Raw genomic sequence first — 25456 nt, forward strand, 5'->3', positions numbered from 1 at the left:
TTTTTTTCTGTGAAGGATATTATGCTGTTGCTTATCTTTTAGAGCAGAGAGGAAGTCCTAGGTTTAGGTCCGCTTTAAGCGGAGTGGAGAGAGGAATGGACAATGCACACAGAGGTATGTACAGTAGATCTAGCATATAACATAGTTCTGTGCTTACCTTGGGTAGAAGTGTCTTGGGTCAGCAGGGTTGTGGAGTCGGAGCAATTTTGGATACCTGGAGTCGGTGGTTTCATAAACTGAGGAGTCGGATGATTTTTGTACTGACTCCTCAGCCCTAGTTCTACAGTATTTTAACTATTAAGTGAATATGTTGTGTGCTTTTATATAGCCTTACAGGCCTAGAAAGTAACCGGTTATGGTTTCTTAGACATTCACTGTGATTGCACCCAAAAATACAGCCCATGACTGGTTGTAATGATTGAGTAATTACCCCGTATTCTTTCAGCCTGCCATGTTTTGTACCAAAAATGTTTCTGCGGAGTTAAAGTAATGGTAACAGTGGAGTTCTGTTCTCACACTTGAAATCTACATTACATTCCCTTTCATGTGGTATGCAGTACAATTCAAGGTATTTTCTATTCTTGATACCGTTGTTGGAGGTTTCTTACTCTAATGAGAAAGAGATCATTTTGATGTGATGTGTGATGAGCGTGCAATACGTTGACATGTCCTGGTATTACTTGTATAATCCTGTCTTAATGGAGTTTTCTGTGTGGGCTAATGGCATGTGCACAACTGCTGTGATACATGTTAAATCCTGTCATAGTGAAGAACACACGCTTTATAAAGTTTCATCCTCCAATAGTAGCAGCTGATAATTGTATTGATGTCACAGCCACCCATGCAGGAATAGCTGTTACTCTGCTGACTGCAGCTTCATTAAGCATAGTGTAGGAGATCATCTGGAAGAAGGCTATATGTGTGGGAGGATACCGCAAGAATCCATTATTGCCACTGACAACAATGACATCTTTATAGAGTAAAATGTGAGCGAGTGGGGGAGTAATAGATTGGTGATGTCTATCATAAAATGGGGACTATACATAAACTTTTGCAATTATTTTACCCTTTAAAATCTATAGCTACATAACATTTCTTACAGATGTAATTCATTTTACAGATCAGATCATATAGGTTTATATGAGGAGAATGGGGGTGGGGTGGTGGTGGGGGGGGGTGTAGTTGTTGTTATCAGCTGCTCGTATCATGTGTTATTCTGAGTGTACTGTTCTACTGTTGGTGGATGGTTTGGTGACCGTTTGCATGTAGCTTGTTGGTAGATGGAGCGTATTAAGCACAGCACTAATTAAGCTGATGCGCAACAACTTTGGCATTCCTTCAGGTTACAGGTACTTTGCATGTCTGTCTTGCCCCTTATCAGTAGCTTAACTCCTTTGCGATGGCCCTGTTAAAGATTAATGGGCTCCCAAGCAGGCGTACATTTTTGGCGGTATTCTTTTTTTGACACAAGAGATGGAGATATATAGAATATCGGTAACATTGTGCTTTTCGGAAATCTACACTGCTTGCCCTGTCACCACCATACTGAAGCTCCCCGATACCCTATTCCTGCCCGGTGCCACTTACTGTTTGCTTGCTGAACACTTCCACTGCTAGGCGAATGCTTCTAGAACACTGCGCTGCCAGCCTAATGCTTCCTGAACAGTTGGGACGCTCTCCATATCAGTCTTGCTTCTTACCGAAGTCCCCACGGTAGAAAACGCCTCTCTGGAGCCCCATAGTCGCAGTTAACATTGCAGTCTATGGGATAGTCAATCAACAACTGCTACATCCAGGAAGATCCTTGTGCTGGGAGTCCATTAGTCTACTTCTTGCCAGCCTTTCTCTGTTCTGTTGCTGTGGCAGATCAGCAGTTGGGGTCTTATAACAGTCTTGGGCTATGTTTCCACTGGTGCGGTGCGATTCCGTTGCGGAAAATGCGTAAAGTAATTCACATGCGGATGCAAATTCATTTGCGTTTGTATGCAAATTTTAAAATGAAAGCACACTCATTTTCGCGTATTTGTAAGCATGCGAATTTAACCATGTCAGTGACTGTGCTTTTTACATAAATTTTAAGCGAAAACGTACTTGAATTCGCATGGAAAATTCGCATAGCGAAACCGCATGCATTTTTCCTATTAATTACATTACATGCGAATCGCACACTATGCTTGCGGTGTACGAATTCTGATGGGTCTGCTGTGCAGATTTTTTCTGCACAGCCCAGAGCACAGATTTTTTTGCTAGTGGAAACAGGCCCATTGACTTGTATTGGTTATGCGAATCTGCATGCAGAAAATGCCTGCGAATTTGCGCTAGTGGAAACTGACCCTTAAAGGAATACTTAAGTCAAAAAAAAAAAATGACATTTACTCACCTGGGGCATCCCTCAGCACCCCGAAGCTGGATGGTGCCCTCGCAGCCCCGCTCCGATCGTCCTGTTCCCGCCGGCGGCTACTTCCGGTTCGGCGTCAGCCGCCGACAGGCTGGGAACGCGGCTGATTTTCCGCGTTCCCAGCCGCTGCTATCACCCTCTATGCTGCTATAGCGTATATATATATATATATATATATATATATATACGCTATAGCAGCATAGAGGGTGATATAGTGGCTGGGAACGCGGAAAATCAGCCACGTTCCCAGCCTGTCGGCGGCTGTTGCCGAACCGGAAGTAGCCGCCGGCGGGGACAGGACGATCGGAGCGGGGCTGCGAGGGCACCATCCAGCTTCGGGGTGCTGAGGGATGCCCCAGGTGAGTAAATGTCATTTTTTTTTTTGACTTAAGTATTCCTTTAAGGTAGCCATACACTGGTCGATTTGCCATCAGATTCGACCAACAGATAGATCCCTCTCTGATCGAATCTGATCAGAGAGGGATCGTATGGCTACCTTTACTGCAAACAGATTGTGAACCGATTTCAGCCTGAAACAGTTCACAATCTGTTGTGGTGGTGGTGGTGCTGCCGCCGCTCCCCCCGCCCGCATGCCCGCATACACGCATACATTACCTGCTCCGCCGGCGCGACTCCAGTCCCCAGGTCTCCGCTGCTCTGTCTCCGCTCTGGTCTCCAGGTCCAGCATGCTTTACTTCTTCCTGCCCGGCAGGAAGTTTAAACAGTAGAGCGCCCTCTACTGTTTAAACTTCCTGCCAGGCAGGAGGAACTGAAGCATGCCGGAGACCAGCGCGAACACGGAGCAGCGGTGACCGGGGGTAGTCGTGCCGGCGGAGCAGGTAATGTATGCGGCTCTATTGCGTCGGTCGTCGGGTACTCGAACGCACCTAGCGAAGCGCTCCCTACCCGCGGGCGATCGACGGTAATTTTCCGCACGGACCGATCGACTGGATCGGACGAAATGGATCGAAATTGGGCGTGTAGCGTGAACGATTGGCAGCAGATTCGATCCCAGTGATCGAATCTGCTGTCGAAACGGCGGCAAAACAGGCCAGTGTATGGCCAGCTTTAAGCATCCTACACATGCTAGAGGGTTCTCAGCCGAGGCAGCCTGTCAGCTGTCAGATTAATACCTACTGTAAGTGTCGCAGTAAAGGCAAAAAATACTTTTTTAATGTTGGAGATGTATATTGTATATGTGTGTGTATGCATGGACTTTAAATTTTACAATTTTTTTACAGTAGTAGCCCCTTCACTTTAGTGCTGTATGTAGATGGGCTGTTTTGCAAACCTGAACTGAAAATAAAGTTAAGAGATAATTAATTGTATGTGCAGTACTAATGGTAAATAGAACATTATAGTAGCATAGAAATGAGTCTCAAATGAGGTTGATGTAAAATGAGCTTCAAAACAAACAGAAGTAATGACCCTTTGAACTTGTCAGCACTAAAACATTATCAGCAGCATTTTCTCAGCCAGATAAGAATGTTTTGCCATCTATTTACTGTTTTATGACATCAGGCTGAATTTGACAACCTCATTTGCTTACATAACCCTATTTTTTAACACTTGCTGTGCTGTAAAACCTGTTATGTACAGGTAGTCCTCGGTTAACGAACGAGATAGGGACTGCCCACTCATTCTTAACCTAAATCTGTCCGTAAGTCGGGACTACCTGTTGTGGCCCGTTGAAAATGCAGAGTATGGGCAGCGGAAGGTAAATAGAGGTTATCTCACCTGATCCTCGGCGGTAGAAGTTGCCCGGAAGGTCCCCAGCCCGTCCTCTCGCTTCCTCCATTGTTCCCCGGCGGCTCCTGGCTTTACATGCGGCGCATAATGACGTAATCAGGAAGAGCCCCCTAGTGGCGGCGCTTCCTAATTGCGTCATTATGCGCCGCATGTGAAGCCAGGAGCCGCCGGGAAACAGTGGAGGAAGCGAGAGGATGGGCTGCGGACCTTCCGGGCACCACGAGGGCACCTTCTACCGCCGAGGATCAGGTGATTAGGCCTCTATTTACCTTCCGCTGCCCATATTCTTCATTTTCAACGGGGCAGAACAGGTAGTCCCCGGCGGGCGTGGCGTCATGCAATGGGGCGGAGCTATGGTCGCGGCGTTCGTATCGGCGGGTCGTTCGTAAGTCGGGCGTTCGTAACCCGGGGACTACCTGTAGTTATGATCTTCCCTGTGTTGAGAAAAAAGAACATTTTTACTGTTTATTTTTTTGCAAATATTTATTTTTATATTCTCCAATCTTGGCTCTATGCTTCTTTAGTACACTCTTTGTAATGGGGCTGATATGTTTTTTTCTGTTTTCTTAGAATTCCTGCCAGTCATGTTATACTGGGAATACACCATTAGTTTTTTTTTTTTTTTTGGCAGATAGATAGTTAATTTCTGACAGGTCTGATTTGATTAATGCTTCATACACACTTGAGATAAAAGTCTTTGGAAAATGCAAGATCACAGACCAATTTTACCCCCTTCCATGTAGTATAAGAGCCATACTCTACACAGTCTATTCTATGGAGCTGCACTCCCCATCAGACAGAAATCTTTGCAAGATGCTGCACACAAAGATGCCCGTACACACTCAAAAGATCATTATCTGCAAAAGATCTGTTCCTGCAAAAAATCCATTCCTGCAAAATGCATTCATAGTCTATGAGATCTGCAGATCCTCATACACACTTCGTTTAACATACTTCATCTGCATATCTGGCAATCATCTGCAGATTTGAAAATCCATCCTGGTGGATCTGATCTGCAGATGATCTGCAGATGATTGTCTGTTAAACCAAGTGTGTATGAGGATCTGCAGATCTCATAGACTATGAATGCATTTTGCAGGAATGGATCTTTTGCAGGAACAGATCTTTTGCAGATAATTATCTTTTGAGTGTGTACGGGCATCTTTGTGTGCAGCATCTTGCAAAGATTTTATCTGATGGGGAGTTCAGCTCCATAGAAAAGACTGTGTAGAGTATGGCTCTCATACTACATGGAAGGGGGTAAAATTGGTCTGATATCTTTCATTTATCTTTCAAGTGTGTACACACCATTAGATCGTTTTTCTGAACTATTTTTACATAGAAGTGAATGGAAATTGTTCAGGAAAAAGATCAGAAAATCGATTGGAAAATTCAACAGAAAAATGATCGACAAGTAAATCTGCTAAAAAATACTCATTGTGTATTCCTAGCATTATACTGATTGCAGTATCTTGCTGTGCTGGGTGCTGAAAGGGGACCTCAAGTGGGAATAATACGGAGGCTGCTTTCTTTATTCGCTTATAAAGGATGCCAGTTGCCTGGCTCTCATGCTGAGCGTTTGGCTTAGTTGTTTTTGAGCCACACACCTGCAACAAGCATGCTGCCAGTGCAGACTCAAACCATCTAATCTGCATACTCATTCTGGGCCAGTGATTTATTCATTAGAATCAGAGCATCAGTACAGAAGTCAGGCAACTGGCATTGTTTATTAGAGAATGAGGATGGCAGCCTCCATATTCCTAGAGGTTCCTTGAAGACTTTTCTACTTATGTCACTACCCCTCGTAGTTCCTGTGTGCCGAACAAGGCTTATGCACAGCCACAGGCACTGCATGGGTATTCTTTATGCGTTTGTATGCAGCACCACTGTGTAAGCACCATGTAATGTATGTAAACTTTGTTTCCTTTTTCCACTCCTGTGTTTGTGTGTTTATTGGAAGCGAAAGATATGTGATCCCTACTGAAATTAACTTTCCACTTTTGCTCCTGTAGGTGAAGTTCCAATTGAATTCCAATTGAATTGATTTCACAATGTCTGCTAAATCCACAATCAGCAAGGAGGTCTTCTCTCCCCAAGACGAGCGGATGTTGGGGGCTGTTCTGGTCAAGAGAAGGACAAAGAAAAAAATACCATTTCTTGCAACTGGAGGACAAGGAGAATATCAGACATATATCTGTATATCAGGTACCGTTTCTTCCATGATGCTTTCATCTTATAGTGACTGCAATTTTATTGTAACATGGTAAAAACAAGAATCATTGTAAAATTAAAGTTTATTCAGATAAGTAATCCTATATTTGATATTTGCCACAGAACCCAATGTTTCATGCTGTGAAATGAGAATTTGCATGGTGTTTCCCGTTGCTCCCCCTACTTTAGTGTAACATAGCAGTGGCATTTCTTATTTGTAATTTAAGGCTGGGGTAAGAGCCGTGGTTGTGCCTTCCTATAAGGTGCCATATTTATGCATTTAGGTTGTTTGTGACCCATCCCCAAAGATGCATAGGAGGTGTCAAAAAAGAAAAATTTAGGATGATTTAATCTCTGCAACATACCGTAATTATGAACAGCTCCAGAACAATGATGTAGGTTTCCCCGGCACACTCCTAGTATATGCTTGTTTCCATTCAGTGACGGACTATGTTAAAGGACCACCACAGCAAAAAAAAGTAGGCAGTTAAAATCTTACAGAACCAACAGTCATGGGACTAGTCCATCGCCTCATGGGGAATTCTCAGGGTTTTCTTTGTTTTGAAATGCATTTCCTGAACTACAGTTGCTAAGCCTAAATGTCAAATTACATAAGGCTTGGTTCACACATAAAAGGAGTACATTTCTGGTCCGGTCCAGTCCTGTCGGTTTTGTATCTGTTTCTATGGGTGTGTTTACACGTAAAAGGTGTAAAAAAAATTTTGTCCACTAAGATAAAACCGATAGAAAACTGGTGCAAAACTGATTGACAGGACTGTACTGGACCGCAATGTACAGATTTATGTGTGAACCAAGCTTAAAGAGAACCTGTACTAAGTAAAAAGATTTAAAATAAACACATGAGGTAACTTCAAATGAACATTACATAGTTACCTTGCCATCAGTTCCTCTCAGAAGCTCACCATTTTCTTCTGACAATAATCCCTTCCAGTTCTGACAATATTTTGTCAGATCTGAAATATATCAGTTGCTGTCAGTAAAATATCAGTTGCTGTCAGTTATAGCTGAGAGGAAAACTGATGTACCAGGTAATGTCCATGTTTCCCTATGGCTCAAGTGAGCGATGTTACAGTTTAACTGTGTGCTGACCAGAAAGCTGTTATGGGGTAATGGCCATTTTCAAAATGGAGGACGGAAAATTCTCTTGATCACAGTGAACAAACAGGACGCGGGACAGGAGAAAGACACTGAGGAGTAGACTACATGGAATGTAAGTATGACTTATGTATGCTTATTTTGACTTTTAATTTTCAGTTCAGGTTTTCTTTAAGTGAGTAGGGAGGTTGGCTGGTATCTTACTATTTTGGCAGTTAAACTGGAAATGCTTTTGAAAACGAAACCCCCGAGAATCCCACATGAGGAGATGGACTAGTTCAATACTTGACAATTCTGTCTACTTACTTTTTTCGCTGCAGTGGCCCTTCAGGGGGGATAGTTTTATAACTCATTTTGGGCTCGATTCACAAAGCGGTGATAACCCAGTTATCACGCCTAAAAGACTTTAGGCGTGATAACCTTTGCACTAGCAAAGTTATCACCGCTTTGTGCTCTAACTCACGCGAAGCTACCGCGCGTACTCGCGTACTTGCGCGCGCAAAGTCCCATAGGGCTTAATGGGCACTTCGCGCGAAGCACGGTGCGCTGCGCGCGTAGCGCACCGCGGGAGTTCGCGCAAATTCCTTCAGATCACGCCTAAACTAAGTTTAGGCGTGATAAAGGGCCTTTCACAGGCGTGCAAAGTGTTTGCACCGCTTTGTGAATCAGGCCCTTTGTCTCCAACTCAAGCTTATGCCTCTGAAACCAGTTATATAATACATTTGCATTGGGGTAGTTAGTTATAATTGTATGGACTTATAAGTAGATTTCAGAAAGGTACAACTGTATGATGTGTGTATTCTCTTTTCCTACTCTCTACTAGAGTACTGTGGTGGTAGTTCAGTATGTTATGGAATATTTCACTGCTCACAGCTTCTGTATATATAATATCGGCATTGTCTTTTAGTGGGTGTGTGTCAATATCTGTCGCTATCTCGGAGGAGGAGAAGGATTCCCTGCTCAAACGCCCACTGGAGGCATTCCTGCAGGTTATCCAGAGCTGCCATTGGGTGGCCCTCTCTCTCAGGCCGTGCCACCTGCTGCTCCCCCACCTCCCTGCACACTGGGGGAGAGAGAGCTCTCTCCTTCCAGCGTCGTGACCCAGAGGTCACAAAAATGAAAGTGGGCAAGTATGGCCCACAGGAGAGACGGTTTTGGCAGCTACCTGGTCCACCCAGCCCCCCGGAGGAGTCAGCCTTGTGTTTTTTTTTTTTTCAATTATATGAGCCCACCTCGGGCTCTCTTTAAATTATTGTTGCAGAGATGGGATCAAGTACTGAAATCTTATTACCCTTAATGTCGTCATAATACCATATATCACCATGGATAGGCCGCTCCGCAGATAAGCCTCTGTTTTCCTCTCACTTCGGGTTCGCTTTTCCTGACCAAATATTTGTTCTTGTGTTATTGTTATTATTGTTCACATTGAGCAATTTATGTCATTGTCTTGAGCTAACAAATCTAATCCCTATCTTAGTCTTATTATTTCCTTACCACAGTCTACAGGTGCTTACTAATGGTACAATTTTGGAGCGAACAATCGGCCAAATGATCAGATAAATGTGATTGGAAATAAAATGTCGTAATACATCAATTTGTTCACAACAAACCAATTTGTACTCCATATTCATCAATCAAAATTGGATGTGTGTGCACACCCTAAAGGTGGCTACTAACGATACAATTTGTTGATTGTTTACGAATGTTTATTCAAAGAAATGATCGGAAATGAATGTTTAGGACCACTAATGTACAAAAATCTTCTACCAAATCGATCAAATTAACTACTTTAGTACCAAGCTAATTGAAATCTACTCCCTGCTTTGGTGGTCACCTGGCTGGCAGGGCGTAGATTTCAATTAGCCGTCGCTGCGCGAATCCGCCATTTCCGTTGATCTCGCCGCTGAATCCCGACGTCTCTCGCCGCAGCTCAGTTGCTCTGCCTGTCTCTATAACGGCAGAACCCTGTGAGCGGGTCAGGAGCCGATTTCATTGGCTCCTGGCTCTGTCTTTCAATGTAAGCCACTCCCTTTGGCTTGCATTGAAAGACAGGGTCAGGAGCCAATGAAAGCGGCTCCTGACCGGCTCACAGGAACTCTGCCGTCATAGAGACGGCAGAGTTGGTGGCCCAGGTTCCCGACGTGCGGCGATGGCGGCGGGTCAGTGCGGCGATTCGTCGCTATCCGTTGGGATTCTGACGTTTCTGTACCAGCAGTCTCTGGTCCTTAAGGGGGCACAGACCACTGGTACTTAACCCATTCAGGTTCTGTCGTTTTCACGTGAGAAATGTTCACCTCCCATTCATTAGCCTATAACTTTATCACTACTTATCACAATGAACTGATCTATATCTTGTTTTTTCCGCTACCAATTAGGCTTTCTTTGGGGGGTACATTTTGCTAAGAGCCACTTTACTGTAAATGCATTTTAACAGGAAGAATAAGAAAAAAATGGAAAAATTCATTATTTCTCAGTTTTCAGCCATTATAGTTTTAAAATAATACATGCCTCCATAATTAAAACTCACGTATTGTATTTGCCCATATGTCCCGGTTATTACACCGTAAAATGATGTCCCTATCACAATATATGGCGACAATATTTTATTTGGAAATAAAGGTGCATTTTTTCCGTTTTGCATCTATCACTATTTACAAGTTTAAAATAAAAAAAAAATATAGAAATATTTCATCTTTACATTGATATTTAAAAAGTTTAGACCCTTAGGTAAATATTTACATGTTTTTTTTTTTTTATTGTAATGTTTTTTTGTTTTTTTTTTATAGTAAACATTTTATTTGGGTAGTTTTTGGGAGGGTGGGAGGTAAACAATAGGTTTGTAATCTAAATGTGTGTTTTTCATTTTTTTTTATTTTCAGTTGTAGTATTACTTTTTGGCCACAAGATGGCGGCCATGAGTTTGTTTACATGACGTCACTCTAAGCGTACCACACGCTTAGAGTGACGCATCGGGGAGGGAACAGCCAGAAAAGGCGCAGCTTCCTAGAGAAGCTGTCGCTTTTTCAGCGGGGGAGAGGAATCCGTGATTGGGCACCGTAGCCCGATTCACTGATTGCCTGGCTACCGAATCCGCGGCCGGGAGCGCGCGTGCACGCGCGCGATCGGCTGCGGTAGCGCGCATGGTTCCTGGACGTAGTTTCTACGTCCCGGAAACAAAAATAGGTTAAGTGGTTAATGAAATCGATCCAAGATTGGATCGATTTCATTATTCGGATTGGTTTGGAGATTTTTATCCATCAGCGGTCCCAAACAATCATTTACGATCGTTCATACGAATAATCGTTTGTAAATGAGCGTTCACCAAATTGTATCATGGCCAATTAAAAGACACATTCAAGGAGGTAAAAAATAAAAAAAAAATCCTTTAACCTGGGGCTTCCTCCAGCCTCTGCCAGCCGTCCGGTGCCTTCTGCTCCCCACCGGTGGCCCGGGTCCCCTCCGGCGCAAGATTCCCTCTGCGCCAGCGGCTTTCAGCCGCACTGACGGCATCCGGACTATACTGCGCAGGAGCTCTGCACCTGCGCAGTACAATCCAGATGACGTCAGTGCGACTCAGTGAGCCGCACACTGGATCGCAAGCAGATGCTGACCTGACCTCTGCACCGGAGGGGACCAGGAGCCACCGGAGCGGCAGTGAGGGCACAGCTGGAGGATGCCCCAGGTAAGTAGATATTTGATTTCTCTTCCTTCTGGACCTTCCCTTTAAGTCCAGCTTGATTTGGAACCAGATAGCTTACTAGTATGTGAGTAAACTGGAAACCCACGCAAACAGTGTGAGAACTCTTAATCTCCATGGAGACCATGTTTTCACTAAGATTCTCTCCTAACACCCTGGCACTGCAAGGCAAGAATGCCAGCCAATTGGCCACCCTGATGCCCATAAATCAAATCTGATTATTGATCTTTTTAATGGTTTCATTCTACAGTCATAAAATTTGCATGAATTGTCTTTATTCGGCACATTGATAATGTTTAATGGGTGCTTTGAGAATATTGTTATATTGAATGGTGTATGGTGACAAGGTTTTTCATTGTCACAGTAATTCTTTGGCTAAAACATCAGAATCAGAATCAATTTATTTCGCCAAGCATGACTGGGTCAGGCCCGGAATTGGGTTTGGCACAATGGAGCAATACATAGAAAGAAAGGCAGGAAAACATTAGAATGACAGTAGTATCTCAAACTCAAGTACAAGCATACACGAATATACAATCACAATTAAATATACACAGCCGAAGCCCGCCGCTCCTATGCAGGTGGTAGGGCGCTGATAGTGGGTGGTAGGATGTTAAGGGAGTTCAGGAGGCTAACGGCCATCGGAAAGAAAGAGTTCTTGTGTCTGGTGGTTTTGGAGGGGATGGCCCGAAGTCTCCGACCCAGTGGGAGTGGGGTGAAAAAACATTGGCCTGGGTGAGAGAGGTCACTTGCAATCCTCAGTGCCCTGGCTTGCAGTCTCGTGTTGTACAGGTGGTCAAGTGGGGGCAGCGGTCTCCCAATGGTCCTCTCTGCCGACCTAATGATCCTCTGTAATTTGTAAAAACATCCAAAAATTGCAATTATTTTAGGGAAAATTATTGCTTTAAAGTGTACCTGTAATGTAAAAAAGAGCCCCGGGGGTACTTACCTTGGGAGAGGGAAGCCTCTGGATCCTAAGGAGGCTTCCCCCGTCCTCTACTCCAGCCCCAATCCAGCAATGGCAGCCTCTGAAAATCTGCTGACAAGCTTTTGTAGATGGTGCGGGCTCCAGGGCCATAACAATCCTGTGAGAGCCTCACGCAGACACACTTGTGGCTTTCGTTCTGGCTACGGCAGCAATAGCTTAGCCTGGATGGACCCCCTCTTCTGCGCAGGCACGAGGTATCTGTGCCTGCACAGTAGAGCAGATCCGATCAGGCTCAGCTATTTCTGCCTAATCCAGAACGCAAAGAACCAAGTGCAGCTGCGAGAGGCTCTCATAGGATTGTTATGATCCTGGACGGTTGGGGGGGTCCAGGCAGATAGTGGAAGCCTCATTAGGATCTAGGGTCCCCAAATGTTTTGAGTTGATGGCCGGGTCAACATACTTCAGGCTGCGGGGGGGGGGGGGGGAGGGGGGACAGCAGTGTCACCTGATTGGGAACCAGCGAAATACTGCTTTCTGGCCTCCATATGGATGGGTGGTGCCAGCACTGCTATTATATGCGGACCACCAATATTTAAAGATGTAGCTGACCGCATCTATATGTAATACATTTTATGTGTGAGGGCCAGTAAAAAAGGCTCAGGGGTCCACATTCGGCCCGCGGGCCTTAGTTTGAGGACCACTGATCTAGAGGCTTACCTCCCCTGAGGTAAGTAATCCGAGGGGTTCTTTTTCTCCCTGCAGATTAAGAGTGTGAAGATCCTCTTAGACCTAAACATTTGAAAGATACTAGTTAGACTACTTTTGATGAAGATGGATTTCTTACTGCCACAGTACCATTTACTACTTGGATTGCTGTGGCTTACTAAAAAAACATTTTTGTAAAACTTCCAAACTGATTTTGTAACTAATTACATGTCTAATTTCCAAACTATTTCCATGCCACTTGTTAGCTGGCACATATAACCTGATAATCCTGTCAACACCTAATTCACTATCTCAACTGATATTGATTGCTGTGGATAAAAGGATTTAATAGGTGGATTATAACTAAATATTCCATACATTCTGGAACTAAAACACTAACTGCTAACACTTGCTTAAATACGGCAGAATGCATATTTTACAAAGCAATGGTAATCTCAAACATTTTCTTTAGAAATAATAGCAGTTAATTTCACATATGTTCAGTGGTGATGAAATAAAAGACTAGACTTTAACTAGATGGTATCGTTTCTGAAGAAACCACAGGATGCTGGCTATGAAATGCAAGAGGTGTTGTGGCAAGTCGCCCCTGGTGCATAGAGAGTACACAAAGTCGGTGGAACTTGGTTTAAAACTGAAAATTGAAGCAGATCAAATTGCACCATTAACCTCCTGAGCGTTACGCCGCTCAGAAGGTTTTGTTACTTTTTGCCTGATTTTTTAATAAATGTGGCAAATGGCTATAAACCCCCTAGCTAGCACTAAGCTAGCTAGAAGAAGTCTCCGGCACCCTCCGCTCCCCGCCACTCCCCCTGTTTATACATTACCCAGCCTGGATCCAGCGATCGGTGCAGCCTTCCTGGACAGCTCCGGTCTTTACTATGGGGAGGATCGCAGATGACGTCGCCGAAGTCATGCGCAAACCCGATCCTCCCCATAGAGACCGTAGCTGTGCCGGGAAGCTGCACAATCGCTGGATCCAGGCTGGGTAACGTTTAAACGGGGGGATCGCGGGGATTCCAGGGGTGCCAGAGACTCTTACTAGCTAGCCTAGTGCTAGCTAGAGGATTTACAGCCATTTGCCACATTTATTTATTTATGGGGGACTCCTGGGGCCACAGAGCGGTATGCTCGACACAGTGTCGGGCATACCGCTAAGGAGGTTAAAAGCAATAAAAAACCTGATTGGCTGTTTTAGCTCCACCCACTTTTAACCAGGGCTGTGGAGTCGAAGTCGAGGAGTTGGAGTCGGAGCAATATTTGGGTACCTGGAGTCGGGATTGGGAAAAAATACTCAGACTCCTAATGAATTTAAACTGTAATTTAAAATAGAAAATGTGATAAAATGTTCTATTTCTCAGATAATAGTCATCATAAATAATTTATATGGTAATAGCTGTGCTTAGTCCACAAAAATGAAATAAACCATTAAAAAATACTTACTTGTGCTGCTTCAATAAAGCAGTCCCCATATTTTTAAAGTCAGATATACATATACTGATTGTGACTGTGTGTATACAGTATATGATGTGTACACAGGAATCTCTCTATCTATCTATCTATCTATCTATCTATCTATCTATATATATATATATATATATATATATATATACAGTGGGTTGGAAAAGTATTCGGCCCCCCTGAAGTTTTCCACATTTTGTCACATTACTGCCACAAACATGCATCAATTTTATTGGAATTCCACGTGAAAGACCAATACAAAGTGGTGTACATGTGAGAAGTGGATCGAAAATCATACATGATTCCAAACATTTTTTACAAATAAATAACTGCAAAGTGGGGTGTGCGTAATTATTCGGCCCCCTGAGTCGATACTTTGTAGAACCACTTTTTGCTGCAATTACAGCTGCCAGTCTTTTAGGGTATGTCTCTACCAGCTTTGCACATCTAGAGACTGAAATCCTTGCCTATTCTTCTTTGCAAAACAGCTCCAGCTCAGTCAGATTAGATGGACAGCGTTTGTGAACAGCAGTTTTCAGATCTTGCCACAGATTCTCGATTGGATTTAGATCTGGACTTTGACTGGGCCATTCTAACACATAGATACGTTTTGTTTTAAACCATTCCATTGTTGCCCTGGCTTTAGGTTTAGGGTCATTGTCCGGCTGGAAGGTGAACCTCCACCCCAGTCTCAAGTCTTTTGCAGTCTCCACGAGGTTTTCTTCCAAGTTTGTCCTGTATTTGGCTCCATCCATCTTCCCATCAACTCTGACCAGCTTCCCTGTCCCTGCTGAAGAGATGCACCCCCCGAGCATGATGCTGCCACCACCATATTTGACAGTGGGGATGGTGTGTTCAGAGTGATGTGCAGTGTTAGTTTTCTGCCACACATAGCGTTTTGCATTTTGGCCAAAAAGTTCCATTTTGGTCTCATCTGACCAGAGCACCTTCTTCCACATGGTTGCTGTGTCCCCCACATGGCTTGTGGCAAACTGCAAACTGGACTTCTTATGCTTTCTGTTAACAATGCCTTTCTTCTTGCGACTCTTCCATAAAGGCCAACTTTTGTTCAGTGCATGACTAATAGTTGTCCTATAGACAGATTCTCCCACCTGAGCTGTAGATCTCTGCAGCTCATCCAGAGTCACCATGGGCCTCTTGACTGCATTTCTGATCAGCGCTCTCCTTGTTCGCCCTGTGAGTTTAGGTGGATGGCCTTGTCTTGGTAGGTTTACAGTTGTGCCATACTCCTTCCATTTCTGAATGATCGCTTGAACAGTGCTCCGTGGGATGTTCAAGGCTTTGGAAATCTTTTTGTAGCCTAAGCCTGCTTTAAATTTCTTAATAACTTGATCCCTGACCTGTCTTGTGTGTTCTTTGGACTTCACGTTGTTGTTGCTCCCAATATTCTCTTAGACAACATCTGAGGCCCTTACAGAGCAGCTGTATTTATACTGACATTAGATTACACACAGGTGCACTCTATTTAGTCATTAGCACTCATCAGGCAATGTCTATAGGCAACTGACTGCACTCAGTTCAAAGGGGGCCAAATAATTATGCACACACCACTTTGCAGTTATTTATTTGTAAAAAAAAATGTTTGGAATCGTGTATGATTTTCGTTCCACTTCTCATGTGTACACCACTTTGTGTTGGTCTTTCATGTGGAATTCCAATAAAATTGATTCATGTTTGTGGCAGTAATGTGACAAAATGTGGAAAACTTCAAGGGGGCCGAATACTTTTGCAACCCACTGTATGTCAGGGGATGAGCAGCACAAACCAAATATTATGCAATACTATGCAAAGCATGCACACAGCACTGGAGAACCCCAATCTCCATAAGAAATATATAAATACAGAGGGGCTGCAGCACACAACAGGAAAACAATGACGTGCTCTTGGTTACGCTTTAACGCGTTTAAGCTCACCAACTGCGCCAAAGTGTCCCTCGATCTGGTGAGTCCTACTCTAACCAGGCAAAAATGCTAGTTTTAATCAGCGTTCTAGTGGGAACCATGCCAAAAGCCCAAGGGTCAACTAAATGGGAGAAATTAAATTAAAAACACTTCACCTTCTACTAGCTACTAACTGAACTATGAGCTCCACTCATTTATATGCTTAACTGTGCTAGAGGTGGAAACCCCCAGTGACCAAATTTGCAATATTCAAGGTCCATGACATCCATAATGTGAGAATGGCAACCTTTTTAATTCTTCCCATTCAAATCAAACAAAGAAATCTGATTGGTTGGTTTTGGCCCCGCCCACTGGAGCCTATGACAGCCAATCACAGTGATTGGCTGGGGGGGGGGGGGAGAGATTGGTTTAAAAAAAAAAAATAATAATAAAAAAATAAGGAAATATATTTAAAAATACTAAAATAATCAAACACTGGGGGAGCGATCAGACCCCACCAACAGAGAGCTCTGTTGGTGGAAAAAAAAAGTAGGGGAGGGGTAGAGTCACTTGTGTGCTGTGTTGTGCGGCCCTGCAGCTTGGCCTTAAAGCTGCAGTGGCCTATTTTACAAAAAATTGCCTGGTCTTTAGGGGGGTTTAACACTGTGGTCTTCAAGAGGTCAAAGAAATGCTGAGCAGGAAGTCCTGCTCCAGTCTAGCCTAGGATCAGAGAAGGTGCTACTACACAGCTAAATATCGTAGTTTTTTGTTGTTGTTGGTGTGTTTGTTTTGTTTTTTGTTTTTTTGAGGGGGGGGGGGGGGCTTTGTGATGCTGTGACTGATGAACCTGAGCTATCTCAAGTACTTTTAGTTAACACATTATTCAGTTAGTCAACAGATTGTATTGTTTCCCTTGATCACTAATCACAAGGCGGCTGCTTGACGCTGCCTTCGGTGAGTATCTAGCATGTGTTCAGCTGCCCCAGTTGTCGTTTACTGACCCAGCATGCTGCGTCTTTTAGTGACTGCGATGAACAAGGGTATTGTTTTGTGCTTTACCACTGGAGAACCGGTTGCCTGAAAAAACGCCTGGTCCTTAACCCCCTTGGCGGTATGAAAAATACCGCCAGGGGGCAGCGCAGCAGTTTTTTTTTATTTATTTTTTTTAAATCATGTAGCGAGCCGAGGGCTCGCTACATGATAGCCGCTCAGCGGCATCCCCCCGCTCGCTTCGATCAGGAAATCCCGTTCAAAGAACGGGATTTCCTGGAGGGCTTCCCCGTCGCCATGGCGACGGGGCGGGATGACGTCACCGACGTCAGCAACGTCGGGACGTCATTGGGAGTCCAGCTCCAACCCTCGGCGCTGCCTGCCACTGATTGGCCAGGCAGCGCACGGGGTCTGGGGGGGGGGGGCGCGCCGCAACGGATAGCGGCGATCGTGCGCGCGGCGGCGATCGGGGTGCTGGCGCAGCTAGCAAAGTGCTAGCTGCGTCCAGCAAAAAAAAAATTATTTAAATCGGCCCAGCAGGGCCTGAGCGGCACCCTCCTGCGGCTTACCCTGTGTCACACACGGGGTTACCGCTAAGGAGGTTAAGGGGGGCTTAAGGACCAGGCGTTTTTTCATTCGAGGGGGGGGGGGGCGCATTTGGGAGGGTCAGGCAGCCGTATCCACTGTGTGGCCCAGTGTCCCCCATGTGCAGCAGCCTTTACTCACCTTCCAGGCTCCAGTGATGAGCAGCTGGGGACACCTCCGCTCTCCCCGGCATTGCAACTCGTACTGCCGCTCAGTTCCGGGTCGCGGCTTGATGACGTCATCAAGCCGCGACCCAGGACTTACGTCAGAGCGAGCTGCGATGCCGGGGGAGAGCGGAGGGGAGTGAGGATCGTCGGGGGAATGGCAGGGAGGTGAGTGGATCCTCTTCAACCCCCCCCCCCCCACCGCCGCAGCTCTAATGGTGATCTCTACGATCCGCCGGCGATCGCAGTGATCACGTGATGTGATCACATGGTCAGAAGCCATACGCGTTGTCTTCTGATCACTGAGGGGAGATGTCAGCTGACTTATTACAGTTTAATCTCCCCTCTCAGGTGCAGGAGCGGAAACGGCGGGAGCGGAAACGGCGGCTTGCGTAGATCCTACGCCGCATCAGAGTTAGGCGGCCACAAGTGCAGCGTAGGATCTACGCCATTGATCCTCAAAAGGTTATCCTGCCAATTCGGAAGCCTTTTGCTAATGTGCTGCCCCATTGTCCCTCTCAATCAGTGTGTCTGTACAATGCTCATGTAGTGCATTGTCACCTTAATGATTGAGCAACTGTCATTGAGGGTAACAATGATTGAAAATGTGCATGCACCTTTAGTGCTAGGTGCCCTTATCTCCTGGTTTAGCTATGATCTTGGTGAACAATGTCATTACGTCTATGAGCCGCATATGTTCTAAAATGTACCCCCTGTGCCCTGCTGAATTGTATTAATAATAAACTAGATATAGTAATTTGAAGAAGACTATAAACATGCAGTGTTTACTAAGGCAGCCCTTTGATTTTGAAACCTGGGCAAGCAGATAAAGCTACTGAGGGATATCATAATCGATGTACTTGTTTAATGTGTGCAAGACTAAGTAAACATGGCATTCCGTGCTTCCACCAGCTCTTGGGGAGGCTTGAACTTTTTATGTTAAAGCATAATCCCTCATGAATTTGCATTCAGTAGTTAGAAACATTTAAAGACTACTAATTAAGGTATCAGGCAGAATCTTCCTTTTACATGCATCGTCTATAAAATTAAAAGTCCTTTTCTGCATGTTCACAGACTGTGAGCGTCGCATTGTAAAGCATGTCTTTCTCTTGACACAAAGTCAGTGCTAAGATTCCGTTCTCTACGCCCCCCTATTCAGCTCCTAAATTATGTGTCTGCTAATAAAGATTCTATTTCCAGAGTCCTACTGGAATTTGCTTGTTTAAAGAACAGCTTTTTTGGGAATGCTTTTTAAGGATTGCTCTTAATAATGTTATCAACTGGCCGGTATCGGATTGCATTTTTAGTATTGTATTGCACATTAGATTTAGTTTTTATTATTTTATCCTGAAAATGTACCTATACTTTCTTTATACTGTATTTGCACTGTAATAAACAAAAATGTGGTACTAATGTAGGTGTCACCGGTATTATTTGGCAAATATTTGTCTCTTTATCTCAGACAAAGCAATGAATAGGTCGGCACCACCAACAGAAGTAGTTAAAGGTCTTTTATTGCATCAAAAACAACTGTATTAACAGACTGCAGTTTCGAGCAGACTTGCCCTTTATCGCAGGATTCCCCAACCCTGTCCTCAAGGCCCACCAACAGTGCATGTGTTGTGGAAATCCACAGAGGTAGTTCATCAGCTCTGCTGAGGCACTAATTACCTAACCTGTGAATGTTTGTGGTTTTCTGCAAAACATGTACTCAGGGCTGTTGAGTCGGAGTCGTGGAGTCGGGCAATTTTGGGTGCCTGGAGTCGGAGTCTGGAAAAAATGCTCCGACTCCTAATGAATTTGTAACTGTCATTAAAATAGAAAATATGATAAAATGTTCTATTTCTCTGATAATAGTCATTCAAAATAATGTATATATACAGTATATATACAGTAATAGCTGTGCTTAGTCCACAAAAATGAAATAAACCAATCAAAATTAGTTACTTGTGCTGCTTCAATAAAGCAGTCCCCGTATTTTTAAGGTCAGAGATACATATCTGATTGTGACTGTATATATGATGTGTACACAGGAATCTCTTATATATACACTAAATAACATCTATGCTGTAAGAATAAAGCCTGATGTGTAGCTGTGTCACTAATAGAGATGGTCAACGAGATGGAAATAATTCTGCATTGATGCTGATTTATGCAAATGTATGCACTCCCTTTGCTGATGAAATCAAATAATTTGATATGTTGTTAAAATTTGGTTTGGTGACTACAAATTAAAGGGTAACTGAGACGGATGAAAAGTAAAGTTTTATACATACCTGGGGTTTCCTCCAGCCACCTTCAGGCTAATCAGTCCCTCGCTGTCCTCCACCACCCGGATCTTTTGCTATGAGTCCTGGTAATTCAGCCAGTCAGCGCTGTCCGGCCGCATGCCGCTCCCACAGCCAGGAACATTCTGCACCTGCACAATAGTGCTGCACAGGTGTAGTATGCTCCTGGCGGCGGAGTGTGTGCATGCGCACTACGCCCGACTGGCTCAAGTACCTGGACTCATAGCAGAAGATCCAGGTGGTGGAGGAGGACAACGAGGGACTGATTATCCTGAAGGCGGCTGGAGGAAGCCCCAGGTATGTATAAAACTTTAATTTCATCTGTCTCAGGTTTACTTTGTTACACAGTAGTACTATACTCTACATATGCACTCCCCACAGAGCTGCAGGGAATCCACTGAGAATGCTGTGCACATTGAACACAGAGGTGCTGTCTGTCACCCATAAACCTTGTTCAGATTGTGCATGAAGAATGTGTAATAGAGGAAGAATCCCCTCATTCCCCTGCAGAGTACCTGCACATCACTCTTACATGTACCCACAGTTACATTGCCTAGGGCCTGATAGATGTTCTTTGTTCCGGTTTGTACCTTTTACAAGTACTCTTACCAAGGACTAGTTTTAGTCTAAAGGGAGTAAATATAGTAGTCTACATATCCTTCTCACTTCAGTTGTCTTGTAAAATTCCTAAGCGTTGGCAGTTAAGAGACGAATTTCATGTTACATACTTTTAATCAACAAAATTGTAATATGCAAATTAGAGGAGTCGGAGTCGGTGGAATCCTAAACTGAGGAGTTAAAGTCGGTGGATTTTTGGACCGACTCCACAGCCCTGCATGTACTGTTAGTGGGCTTTGAGGACAGGGTTGGGGAACTGTGCTTTATCAAACTGCATAAGCCACACATGTCCAATCAGCATGGACCTGGGTGGGCCAGAGGCGGACCTGATAGAGAACTGAATCACCACTATGCAAATGCATCTGTGGGGAAAGTGCATACAAGCATATGAGAAGCTCTTGCCCATTAGCTAGCCATATGGAGGCATCTATGCTCCTCCAAGTGTGTCAGCAAACATCAAACACGCCCCCATCAGGAAGGAGGACCCGTGGACACACATGACCTGATGACATCATCGGAGCTCGGCCAATCAATGTGCGCTGTGCAGGGAGTGAATCAAAACTGCCATTCTCACTAGTGTGTGGCCAATAGCAGGCCATACAGGAATACCCTCCCAAGTAGGGGGTGGACATAGCCGCACATAACACACTACGTGAATCCCTTACGTAAATGATAGTCACAGGCAAGATCTCTGCGATCATTGGGTGCCTGCAAAGCTGCTGTCACCAATCTCAATCAGTGAGTGGAGTTACACACAGAAGTGACGGCAAAAATAGTTCTCACCATGATATCATTGTCGCTTGTCCCAGTGGCTCTAAAAACAACAGAAACAATAAAAGACTGCATAAGAAATCATAGAAATAAATACATGCAAAGGATCTACTTAATCATAACATGCTCAGCAACAGTAACCAATTATATACAAAAAGCTAAGGTTATATTCCCTATTCAGACCTCCCACCCCCATAGTATTCAGCAGCCATATCCAAGATGCTTCCTTTTTTAAGAGAGCTTTTTCTCTACTCCCACCCCTCCAGCCAGCAGGGACCCCATCTATCGCCTTTAACCCATTGGCAGTTTGAGTAGAGTTTGAGATAAGTGCACTGCTTTTGACCTAAGTTGGCTGAACTTGTGCTGTAAATTCTTAGAATGCTTTCATGTCTCTCTGTTAGCAGAAAATGCAGAAACTGAAGTCCTCTGTTATTCTCTTAATGACAAGTGGCCATAAATTCACGTTACAGCAGTACTAATTAGAAGCAAGGAAATTGAACAAATAAAAAAAAAATGTACTAAAATAAATTGGCCTGGATCACTTGCAAGCCTCTAAATAAACTGGCTGCTAAAGGGTTAATTGTGAAACACTTTGTAGGCAAGCCATGTAGGCAAGAACACACGGACACGTTAGCAATTCGATAAATATGATTGGATCTCCCGGGGAAAAAAATCGAAAGCTTTTTTTTTTTTTATTCGATTGAAAAATATGATCGGATTTCCTGTTTTTTCTTATGGATCCGAAAATGTTTCTAAAGATTTTATGATGTGTGTTAGATTATCGATTTATTAATCTACACACCCTAGCAATTTTCTCAAGAGTTTCCAATCATTTTTATCATAATTGGGTAAAAATTTAACCAGGGCTGTGGAGTCGGAGTCGTGGAGTTGGAGTCGTGGAGTTGGGCAATTTTGGGTGCCTGGAGTCGGAGTCGGGAAAAAATGCTCCGACTCCTAATGAATTTGTAACTGTAATTAAAATAGAAAATATGATAAAATGTTCTATTTCTCTGATAATAGTCATTCAAAATAATGTATATATACAGTATATATACAGTAATAGCTGTGTTTAGTCCACAAAAATGAAATAAACCAATCAAAATTAGTTACTTGTGCTGCTTCAATAAAGCAGTCCCCGTATTTTTAAGGTCAGAGATACATATCTGATTGTGACTGTATATATGATGTGTACACAGGAATCTCTTATATATACTAAATAACATCTATGCTGTAAGAATGAGGGCTCGTTTCCACTAGTGCGGCGTGCGTCTCGTAGACGCACGCCGGCACTGAGCGGGTGGGCGGGATCGCAGGCGATTCCCATCAGCCGTGCCATGCACGGCTATGGGAATCGCAGCCTCCGCCGCGAATTCTGTGGGGGTTTCCGGCCGAATCGCTACTGCAAGCGATTCGGCCGGCGGCGCCGTTATCCCCTATGGCAGAGTTTCCCCGCGCGATTTGCCTGCGGGGAAACTCTGCGGATTCGCGGCCGTTTCCGCGAGAGTGGAAACGGGCCCTAAAGCCTGATGTGTAGCTGTGTCACTAATAGAGATGGTCAACGACATGGAAATAATTCTGCATTGATGCTGATTTATGCAAATGTATGCACTCCCTTTGCTGATGAAATTAAATAATGTGATATGTTATTAAAATTTGGTTTGGTGACTACAAATTAAAGGGTAACTGAGACGGATGAAAAGTAAAGTTTTATACATACATGGGGCTTCCTTCAGCCCCCTTCAGGCTAATCAGTCCCTCGCTGTCCTCCACCACCCGGATATTCTGCCATGAGTCCTGGTAATTCAGCCAGTCAGCGCTGTCCGGCCGCATGCCGCTCCCACAGCCAGGAACATTCTGCACCTGCGCAATAGTGCTGCACAGGTGTAGCATGCTCCTGGCGGCGGAGTGTGTGCATGCGCACTACGCCTGACTGGCTCAAGTACCTGGACTTATAGCAGAAGATCCAGTTGGTGGAGGACAACGAGGGACTGATTATCCTGAAGGCGGCTGGAGGAAGCCCCAGGTATGTATAAAACTTTAATTTCATCTGTCTCAGGTTTACTTTGTTACACAGTAGTACTATACTCTACATATGCACTCCCCACAGAGCTGCAGGGAATCCACTGAGAATGCTGTGCACGTTGAACACAGAGGTGTTGTCTGTTTACAATCTCCTCATTCCCCTGCAGAGTACCTGCACATCATTCTTACATGTACCCACACATCATTCTTACATGTACCCACACTTACATTGCCTAGGGCCTGATAGATGTTCTTTGTTCCGGTTTGTACCTTTTACAAGTACTCTTACCAAGGACTAGTTTTAGTCTAAAGAGAATAAATATAGTAGTCTACATATCCTTCTCACTTCAGTTGTCTTGTAAAATTCCTAAGCGTTGGCAGTTAAGAGACGAATTTCATGTTACATACTTTTAATCAACAAAATTGTAATATGCAAATTAGAGGAGTCGGAGTCGTGGAGTCGGAGTCGGTGGAATCCTAAACTGAGGAGTCGGAGGATTTTTGGACCGACTCCACAGCCCTGAATTTAACATAGGTGTGTGGTACATTGGTTAGATTTTTGAAATGTTACAATCAGTCAGGAAAACTGATTGTTATATACCACCTTTAGAAGGATCTATTAGATAATTTACAACCGGTCCAATCGGATTGCATTAGATCTTGCAATACATTTTGGGAACTTATCAAAGCAAAATCTATCGCAAAATTGATCTGAAACAATTTGGATGTCTACACACGAAGCAATTTCTTATTAGATCTATCTAACAGATGCATCTATCTGATGGAAAATTGTACCGTGTGTCGATGAGGCTTTAAGCCCACTCTGCACCATGTAATAGCATGTTTGACCTTACTTGCGATCGATCGTCTGGTTCGAGAGTAAAATCCTAGATCTGATCGACCGCGGCATAAAAAAGAATCCCAACGTATGCGATTTCTCTTTCGATTCCGATCGTTTCCGATCACACAGGGCTGTCCTGGGCTATGTCAGCAATTGCGTTCGATTGATCGATCGCGAACAAGAACCAGCAACAAACGGTTTGATTGCATTCGAGATCTGGAGATAAAATCCAACCTTTCCGATCCGATTGCATTCGAGAATCCGATCTCATGCGACGGAAAAATCGACTGGAAACATACAATGTTGCTTATTTGGCACCTTCGATCACGTCGGCTTTGATCGAATTGATCGATCGCATGTACAATCGAAGGTTCAAGGCTATGAAATTAAAAGAAATGTTTTAAAGGAATAATAATCAAATACCCAGAATATAATGGGATAATTATATTAATGTCAGTAGTGAATTAGAACCAAATGTTAGCAGCATTTTTTTTTACCATAGGTGAAAAGCAATCTTTCTGTGGCCTGCTATTTGTAATAATGGCGTTATCCTAGGCAATGGACAACAATGCCATTGGGTGTGGTAATCAGAGGCAGTCCTGGCTAATTGCTGTGATCAATAAGACTATATTATTAACTTGAAGTAGCAGGTGAATCCTGATGGGAATGTGGAGAATGGAGACTGATAGCTGTTGACTTGTTCTGACCTTAGTGATGTATAAAGAAAGTTCATTCTGACTCTGTTGGAGGTAGTGTTGTATTGCAATTATTTTGCGTACAAGGGGTTTTACTGTGTTCAACGTGGTACAGCAATGCGTTCTAATGTGCCCCCACACTAATTTATACATGGGTCTCTTTGAGGAGGCCTTTGTACAGACAAGACAAACATTTATATTGAACCTTTCTCCTGGTGGACTCAAAGCGCTTGAGCTGCAGCCACTAGGGAGCACTGAGTAGGCAGTAGCAGTGTTAGAGAGTCTAACCCAAGGACTC

General features: G+C 44.0%; 1 protein-coding gene across 1 annotated transcript in view; it reads left to right on the forward strand.

Moving 5' to 3' along the window:
• STXBP6 (syntaxin binding protein 6) overlaps positions 1-25456 on the forward strand; it is a 133253-nt gene that overhangs the window by 38075 nt on the left and 69722 nt on the right. The window contains exon 2 of the mRNA XM_068251788.1: positions 6160-6352. Within this exon, the coding sequence (XP_068107889.1) occupies positions 6199-6352 (154 nt within the window). The 5' untranslated portion in view covers positions 6160-6198. The remainder of the gene's footprint in view (positions 1-6159; positions 6353-25456) is intronic.

Source organism: Hyperolius riggenbachi, chromosome 9 (assembly GCF_040937935.1).
Source record: "Hyperolius riggenbachi isolate aHypRig1 chromosome 9, aHypRig1.pri, whole genome shotgun sequence".
Lineage (NCBI taxonomy): Eukaryota > Metazoa > Chordata > Amphibia > Anura > Hyperoliidae > Hyperolius > Hyperolius riggenbachi.